The 9554-nt window shown below is 40.4% G+C and overlaps 1 protein-coding gene across 11 annotated transcripts in view; it reads right to left on the bottom strand.

Annotated features, from left to right (window-relative positions):
• Window positions 1-808: 808 nt before the first annotated feature.
• abca2 (ATP-binding cassette, sub-family A (ABC1), member 2) overlaps window positions 809-9554 on the bottom strand; it is a 592304-nt gene continuing 583558 nt past the window's right edge. For all 11 annotated transcript variants that reach the window (XR_005943747.1, XM_041193236.1, XM_041193243.1 and 8 more), the window contains one exon: window positions 809-3331. Coding sequence is in view for 10 of the 11 variants with exons in the window: in XM_041193236.1 (XP_041049170.1) it covers window positions 3296-3331 (36 nt within the window). In the remaining variant the exon portion in view is untranslated. The remainder of the gene's footprint in view (window positions 3332-9554) is intronic.

Genomic DNA, 9554 nt, shown 5'->3' with positions numbered 1-9554 from the left:
TTTCTTTTGTTAAAAAAAAATCTCTCAATTGGCAAGAGAACTTAAAAGGTCCCCCATTATATGAAAAGATTATATTGAACAGTCCAGCTGTTCTTAATGATTATGCTTACTAATATCACAATGCCCATTTCCAAGTTGATGATGTCAGTACTTTATCACTACATTTTTTCTCATTAAGTGGCAGCTGGGTTGTAGTATCAATGGAAATGAAGCAGCCATGTCTGTCCAGGGTTCTTCAACAAGGTACAAGTTAATTCAGTTGCATCACACTGCTGGGTTCAGAGACTCTTCAAAATCCAGTTCTTCCCCTTTCCCCTCAATAACACCCATTACTATCTACTGTTAATCAATATTTCATAAAGGAACCCAGAAGGAAATGTTATAAGTGAAAATCATAAGTATGCGGAAATGAATTGTTAGGTTTTGTGACTATTTGGATCTTGATTTTTTCCAAAGGGTTTCAATGAGAATGCTCACCCCTCTTTACCTCGTTTTGCATTGGATTTTCTTCTTTTGCATCATAAAGAAATCCATTTTTCTCATACTTTGTTTTTTTTGCTGAATTTTTTTAGAACCTTTTCTCAAACATGTTGCAGCCTTCCAAACATTCAGGTCCCTGTTTTGAAGTGTGTGGTGTGAGATTTGATATTACAAGGCTGAAAGGCACAATACAATGCCAGGGTTCAAGCAGTTCACTTTAAAAAAATATATAATTTGCTCACATTTTAGCAAAGAAATTGTCAATCAAATGAAAATTAAAATGCAGAAAGTTGGAGAAAAAAGAACAAATAGAGAAAAGCAAAATGACTAAATTTCAAGTTACTTTCATTGAACCTTTTTAACTCTTCCTTTTCAGGTAAGGTCAAAATTAACAATGCAAGTTAAGTTCTATTAATACAAAAAAAAAAATCCTTGCTGATTATTTTTTATTTTCATTGCACAGCTTGACATGGAGATGTACTGAAAGATAAAAATTAACTTAAAACGCCGTCTTTCCTCCCGGTCCACAATTTCATAATTTAATTCCAAAGCTCTGACTGACCAAAAGTACTAGCTTTTAAAAATAAAAGAGAAAAAGGCACTCCCCGGTTCCATGGAATGACTGAGATGCAGTAATCAGAGGCTCATTTATGTCTCTTGGCTGCTTCAATTGTCTGCCAGGTACTTGGGTGCTTCCAGTATCCGAGGTCACCATCAGATGAGAGGGTCAGCCACATAGTCACACCCATATGGCTAACTGACAGTCAAGCATTGAAGGTGGAAACAGGCATTCACCTCAGGTCACTTTATCTCAGCACTTCAATAGAATTGGTGGCCAACATGAATATCACTTTGATATTAAGATCACTGTGGGAAATGCTTTAGGATTTAAAAAAAAAAGACAAAGCATCCATCTGAAATGTGAGTTAGATCTTGGTGCTTTCTGTTTAGAATATTTATAATAATCAGGGGCATTAGTACTGACTGTCCACCTCTAATAACAGCAGTTTAAGGTTACAATTACATCCTTTGTTGTGTTGCTTATGCTTATTTTAAATAAAACACCTTCAAGAGAAGTCACAGTCCTTGTACTGCAGCTCATTGTAAACACTCAGATTTTTTGACATGCACGGTTCTGAATGGAGTGGGAAGCATTGCTTTAACTGGAAAGATCAGGTCTCCTCTGGTCATACCATCACTTGCATGTGAGCCTTGGCTCAGCTTGTTCTTTGATCTTATGTCTGAAGTTATGGCAGTATTTCCTTTTAATATGAATTTATATCCATGTTAGCTGCTGAGGGATACACTGAAGTTCGAGTGTAATAAAGTTTAAAATATTTTAATAGGGTTAGATGAACATTACATCTTATTTTATAGCCAAAAGGACCTACATTCGTTTTCTATTACACTTCTGTGCTTTACTTCAGCCTAACTGGTACTTGCATGGGTTGTGGCAAACGTGTATCTGTTGAAACATTTACAAGATCAACAATAAAGAAACACAAATTAAAGTAAATATATCATCCAAAGTGTGCCAGAACCATTTTGCAAAATCCGCTTCAGGACAAAGATCAGTCAGTCAACAAAAGTCATCCTTGGAAAATAATAACATACATTATCCTGTACCACATAGTTTGTTCTGTTGACATTGAGCGTTTTATTCCTTGCTTATTTGGTGTGAGTGATCACTGCGAGATGGAATAAATCAAGTCAAGGGTTCGCTTGACTTCAATAATATGTTAACATGAAGAGAATAGCCAAGCACATGGAGGTCTTATTATGGTTTCTAAGAAAGGTGACGGGGCAAGAAAAATTAGGGACAATGTTAGCACCAGGGTAACAGTAAGATTTTGGTTTGCCCTTGCTTTGTTTCGAAAATCTAAGCCATAGCACATGGGTGGGCTCAAAAAATTCTAATGATATGTCTTATTTATAAATAGTCATGTTGGTTTTAGTCAAAGGGGCAAAAATGCACTTACATATGTATTTTTCTAGAAATAGAATTTGAAAAATTATAAGCAAATTCTAATTTCTAGAACATTGCTCAGATCATGTCTTTTTTTCAATCTGAAATTATAAATCCTAATCATTTAACGAAAGCTGGACTGCCATCAGTCCCTCCCTATAACGTACCAGGTTACTGTCCAACAAACACTAATAGTAATTCAAGCTCGCTCTTAGCATTTGAGTTACTGTTATGTACACTAAATGGTGTTGCACTTAAGTTTTTCAAGGTTAGGCCTAATTTGTAGTCTGGATTTCATTGTACAGCTTATAGGCCATATGGACCCTGGATATATTGGATAATTTCATGCATTTGTTGCAATGACAAGGCTTAAATATCTGAGTGTTTACAATGCTTTTGTAATTGAAAATAAGGACCCTAATTATTTGCTCTTCACTTCTACACTTTTAAAAATAATTTTTAAATATTCCAATACAAAGCAGACAGGTATTATACACTATGTCTTTGACAGTGCACCAAAATAAAACAGCTCTGCATTAAATAAAATGCAACACTCAATGTTCATTGGAGATCTACTTCGCCAAAACGACCCAGAAGCAATGCATGGGTACCAAAACCGCTCGCACCATCGAAGCAGCGTTCTCTGTTGGTTAATGGGTTTAATGTCTCCTCCGAAGAATTACTTCAACTCGAAGGAACTATTGACCACACAGATGGTCATTTCCACCACCTTATCCCCTACCCCCTTTTCCCAGCACTGCCTTTAGTCTTGTGCTAGGATGATGCAAAGTTCTCAAAAGTCCTGTACACGGTCGTCAGCAATTGAAATCTTCATGGGATTTCATCCACTCAGCACAGTGTGTCCGTGTTGAATGAAAGCTGAGCCTGAAGAAAGAGAAGGAAAAAAACATCAGATGATATCCATCGAGAATCACGCAATAAAATCATACTTTTGAACAGATAAGTTTAACGGGCAGGCAAGACCAGCTGGTCCATCAAGTCTGTCCCAAAGCATGGCAGCTGGAACATCATGATGGGACACTTCTTTTCTACTATGGACAGCAGCATATCTCCAGACACCAACAGCTCTGTGAGAATGCAGTGATTTAGCATATGGTTCATGAATCCAGTTTACTGGTATATACATTTGTCTATCTGTCTTCCTCTCCATACATACCATTTCATGGTGACAGTCATGGCCGCCTGGTTAGTGCACCAGCATTTGTAGTGGCAGGCCCTTCTGACCTAATCTCACTTCTCTAGAGTCTGGTCCCTAACACACTAGAATGGGACCCTGTCGCTTCTCACTCTCGTTTCCACTGTTATGATAGGGATTGTTCCCACTTATAGTATCCAAGATGCTGCAATCCTGTCCGTTAGCAAATAGCACCTCAAGTAGGAGCAAGTTTTGGGGGCCAGGGAGGCTGGGCGCGAGGGAGGAGGAGGGTGGTTGGGTAGAACTCAAGAGGAGAAGAAAGGAGGCAATAGATGAAAGGAGCAAGTAAAAATCACAGGCTCTTACTGTGCAGAAGGTGGACATTCAGCCCAGCCTGCCTGTTCTGGCTCTTTGAAAGAGTTATCTAATTAGTCCCACTCCCTGTTCTTTTCTCATGGCTTTGTAACTTTCTCTCCCTCAAGGATTTAACCACTTCTCTTTTGCAAGTTACTACAGAATCTATTCCACCACCTTTTGAGGCAATATATTCCAGGTCACGGCAAATAGCTCATCTCACCTCTGGCTCTGATGTCAATTACCTTAAATCTGTGTCTGCTGGTTGCCAACTCTTCTGTCATTGGAAACAATTTCTCCGTTTTTACTCTATTAAAACCCTTCATGATTTTGAACACCTCTATCAAAACTTCTCTTAATGGGCGATACTCTCAGAATCACAGAACTGTTACAGCACAGGAGGAGGCTATTCGGCCTGTCATATCTGTGCCAGCTCTCCGTAGCAGTAATTTCCTAGTGCCACTCCCCTGTCTTCTTCCCACAGCCCTGCACATTCATCCTTTTCAGATAATAATCCAATTTTCTCTTGAATACCTCAATTAAATCTGCCCCCATCACACTCTCAGGCAGTGCATTCAGATTATAACCACTAACTTTGTAAAAACATTTTCCTCATGTCACCATTGCTTCTTTTGCCAATTACTTTAAATCCATGCCCTCTTGTTCTCGATCCTTCCACCGATGGGAACAGTTTCTCCCTATCTACTCTCTCAAGAAGCCTCATAATTTTGAACACCTCTCTCAAATTTCCTCTCAACCTTCTCTTCTCCAAGGAAAACAGTCCCAACTTCTTCAATCTATTTGAGAAGGATGGGGGTAGTAGCTGCAAAAGGTACCTGGGAACAGGAGGGGGCCATTCAGCCCCTCAAGCCCTTTCCACCACTCTACTGGTTGATCTGTATCTTAACTCCATTTACCTGCTTTGGCTCCTTATCCCTTATTACCTTTGCTTAGCAAAAATCTATCAATCTCAGTTTTGAAATTTTCCAATTGATCATGCATCAATAGATTATTTTTGGGGGGAAGATTTGCAGATTTGCACAATCCTTTGTGTGAACAAATACTTCTTGACATCATCCGTGAATGGCCTAGCTCTAAGTCTGAGATTATAACCCATTACAACACTTGTTTTGGACCCCCCCTACATCTAGTACATTGGGAGGAAGATTGGATAGAAACTAGGAATGCTACGGTTCAGTTGCGAGAGACAGAAATGCTCCAGCATTGATGGAGAGGAGTGTGCAAGATTAAATACGAGAGGGTTGCGAGTAGTGTGCCAGCTTCAGAGGGTTGCAATGTTTGAAGAGCTCCAGGTTGAACAGAAGGGAGGGGGGGGAGAGTCTGTATGAACTGGTAAGGTTGGAGGAGAGGAGAGATTCTCTGTGAAATGATGGGTGGTAAGGTGGGCTGCACTATCCCCATACACTGAGGACATGAAGGGTTAGGTATGAGAGAGTGACTGTTGGGACAATGCTTGGTCTGAATGATGGCCTGCCTGGTCTATTAACAATCCAAGTGGTGCTTTGTTTATCAACTTAAAAACAATTAAAAAGTATAATATAAAATCTATTAATTTTAATGTAAAAATCCATTATTTCTGGGGAAATATTCAATTTGCCAATCCTACCCTTTCCTCCCAGACATAAGTCACTAATATTGTGCCTTTCATAATTGGATTTTTCCTTTGGCCTTAAATATACCGATATTTCCTCTAATACAAATAACGGAATGTTTAGCACAGAAGATACAAAGCCTGCTAAATGACTTGACTTCACACGCGAGAAGCACTTTTGAGTTGACAGATTTTGGGGGAACCAGGCCAGCTCTTTGAAGCCACTAGGATGTTTGTTAAGTTGTCATTCCTGCCTCTCCACCTTTTGTTAGCCTGTTTAGTAAAGTACATTTGATCATTCCTAACACTGGCTGGAATTGGTTGATGTGGATGCTCTAGAATTCCCCACAATTCAGAATTACTTCACAACAGAATAGCAGTTTTAGTCAGAAAGGCAAATAGGACGTTTGAATTCAGGGATCTATGTCTGGTGGTAGGGTTCTTATGCTCAGGGATCTATGTCTGGTGGTAGGGTTAGTATGCATTGTCCCAATGAAGGGAACCACATGCATCAACGTGCTATTGCTGACACCGGAGGCGAATAGGGTTTCCAGTTCTAGAGATGAGATCTCACAACTCAGGGGGCAGTAGGATTCTTCAGGTTAGGCGCAAGGGCTGTGGTAAAAAGATATTAAACAGAATTTCTTTCTGGGCTTAGTGGAAATTTTAATTTACATTTAAAAATTCTCAGTTAAGAGTCAAATTGCGATTCAGCTGTAAGTCTTCATAATTATAAGGAGATGATAACATGGGGTGAATTTTTCAGTTGGTGGGCGGGCCATTTGGGGCCAGGCACAGGCGGGCGTGGAGCCGATCGCCACCTGCGATTGGCTGCGTGCCATTTTACGCAGCTGGCCAATTAAGGGCCACCTAGCATAATGCACGGCTGGTAGCGCTCAGTGCTACTTGTACGGGCAGGGGAAGGAGGGAGAGTCGGCTCTTTCGTGCATGCGTACAAAAGAGTGCTGCAATCTCCCTGAGGCACAGAGCTGCCTCAGGGAGATTAAGTTGATAATAAAACATTTTTTTATAAATAAAAGTAAAAAATTATTGAAACATGCCCCCTCATGTGACAGTGTTACATCAGCTGTCATGAAAAATATCCAACGGTTTTTCAATTCCAGTGTCTTTTTCTTGTAACAATATGGCCCCAATGCCTATATCGCTTGCGTCAGTGGCCAACTTAAATTGCTTGCCGTAATTGGATACTGCCAAAATTGGCGTTGGAGTTAATACAGTTTACAAACTATCAAATGCCTTCTGACACTCCTGTGTCGATTGAAACTTCTTTTTTTTAATAGTTCAGTCAATGGTGCAACCACACTGCTAAAATTTGATACAAATTTCCAGTAAAACCCATTCATGCCTAGAAATCTCAAAACTTCTCGCTTTGATGTAGGCACTGAGAAATCCACGATAGCCTTGACTTTCACATCTCTCGGAGTCACCTTACCATGCCCAATGGTATGGCCTAGATATGTAACTTGCGCTTTTGCAAAATCACGTTTAGCCAAGCTCATCACCAAATTGGTTTCTTGTAATTGAGCAAACAATTCTTTCAGATGCTGTAAATGCTCCTCCCACATCTGACTGAAAGCTATCGAGTCATCAAATAAACAGCACAATTGTTCAGACCTGCAATTACTTTGTCAGTCTTTGAAATGTTGCAGGTGCATTTTTCAAGCCAAACAGCATGACTTTAAACTGATATAGTCCATATGGAATCACAAAAGCTGATATCTTCTTTGCTGTCTCTGAAAACGGTACTCACCAATATCCTTTCAACAAGTCAATCTTTGTTCTCCCTTATCTATTCTACTAGTTACATCCTCAAAAATCTCCAGTAGATTAGTTAAGCATGATTTCCCTTTCATAAACTCATGCTGACTTTGTCTAATTCTGTTAATGCTTTCAAAGTGTTCTGTTACCACGTCTTTTATAATAGACTAGCATTTTCCCCAGTACTGATGTTAGGCCAACTGGTCTGTAATTCTCTGTTTTTTTCTCTCCCTTTCTTTTTAAATAGTGGGGTTACAATGATACTCCCCAATCTGTGGGAACTGCTTCAGAGTCTATAGAATTTTGGAAGATGACCACCAATACATCCAATATTCTGAGAGCCATTTCCTTTAGTACTCTGGGAGGTAGATCATTAGGCCCTGGGGATTTTTCAGCCTTTAACCCCATTAATTTCTTGAGCACCATTTTTTTTTTTACTAATACTGATTTTCTTCAATTCCTCCCTCTCACTAGACCCTCCCTAACATTTCTGGGAAATTATGGGCTGAGTTTTGCCGTCGGCGAGCAGGGGGCGGGGCCCGCTCACCGATGCATAAAATGACACAGGAGGAACCCCCGACGTCATCCTGCCCCATTTAAATTTTCAGGAAGGCGGGCCCACAGCAATATCAGCTGCGGGCCCGCTGACCTGTCAATGGCCAATTGAGGCCATTGACTGGATCATTGAAACAATTAAAGGACCTGCCCGTCCAACCTTAAGGTTGGCGGACAGGCCAGCAGCTCCGGTGGGGAATAGAAAAAACATGAAACCTTATCCACCGGCGGGATGAAGTTTCATGTAGGGATTTAAAAAGTTTAATAAAGTTTTAGTGTAATTAATGAACATGTCCCATCTCATGTGACATTGTCACTTGAGGGGGACATTTTAAGGATTTTTTTTTCTATTTTTAACATTATTAAAACTGTCAGCGATCTTCCTGAGGCAACACTTAGCCTAAGGGAAATGTGCGCTCTTTTGTGCGCATGTGTGAAAGAGTGCACTCTCGCTTTTGAGGAATGCCCCCACCACCCACACCAGAAGTGCATAGCGCTTCCCGGCAGACATCACGCTGGGCGGGCCTTAATTGGCCCGCCCATGTAAAACGGCAGCGGGATTCGCTTCTCCAGTGGGGACTGGCTCCCCACCCGCTGGAGATTGGGTCAGGCCCACCCGACCAGCAGGCAGAAAATTCTGCCCTATGTGTGTCCTCTTTTGTGAGGACAGAATCAAAATATGTGTTCATTTCTTCTGCCATTTCTTTGTCCCCCATTATAGTTTCCCCTGTTTCTGACTGTAAGGGACCTATGTTTGTCATTGCTAATCTTTTTCTCTTCACATATTTATAGAAGCTTTTACAGTCAGTTTTTATGTTCCTTGAAAGTTTACTCTCATATTCCATTTTCTCCTTCTTGATCAACCTTTATGTCCACTTTTGCTGAATTCCAAACTGCACCCAATCCTCAGGCTTGCTGCAGTTTCTGGCAATTTTATACATCACCTCTTCGGATCTAATTTCTTTTGTAAGCCATAGTTGAGCCACCTTTCTTGTTTTATTTTTGCACCAGGTAGGAATGAATAATTGTTGTGATTCATGCATACAATCCTTAAATATTAGTCATTGCCTATCCACTGTCAAGCCTCTTAGTAATGTTCCCCAATCCATCATTGCCAACTCGCGCCTCATACCCTCCTAGTTCCCTTTATTTAGATTCAAGGCCCTAGTTTCGGATTCAACTTCTTCACTCTCTATCCTAATGAACAATTCCATCATTTTACGGTTGCTTTTCCCCAAGGGACACCACACAATAAGATGGTTAATTAATCCTCTCTCATTGCACAATACCCAAGATAGCCTGCTTTCTAGTTGGTTCCTCAATGTATTGATCTAAAGAGCCAGCACGTACACACTCCAAGGAATCCTCCTCCACAGTAATATTGTTAGTTTTCTGCCCCTTGGTGTTCCTTATCTCCACCCAAACAGATTCCACATCATGATTTTCTGAGCCAATATCCTTCCTCACTATTGTATTGATTTCCTCCTTTACCAGCAATGCTACCCCGTCTCCTTTCCCTATTTGTCTGTCCTTCCTAAATTTTTAATTCCCCTGGAGGTTCAGTTCCCATCCTTGGTCACCCGGTAGTCATGTCTCTATAATTGCAACTATGTCATAACCGTTTATATCTATTTGCGCTGTTAATTCATCTA

The sequence above is a fragment of the Carcharodon carcharias genome, chromosome 8 (genome assembly GCF_017639515.1).
Source record: "Carcharodon carcharias isolate sCarCar2 chromosome 8, sCarCar2.pri, whole genome shotgun sequence".
Lineage (NCBI taxonomy): Eukaryota > Metazoa > Chordata > Chondrichthyes > Lamniformes > Lamnidae > Carcharodon > Carcharodon carcharias.
The sequence above is the reverse complement of the archived record's forward strand: the minus strand, read 5'-3'. Positions and strand labels throughout refer to the sequence as shown.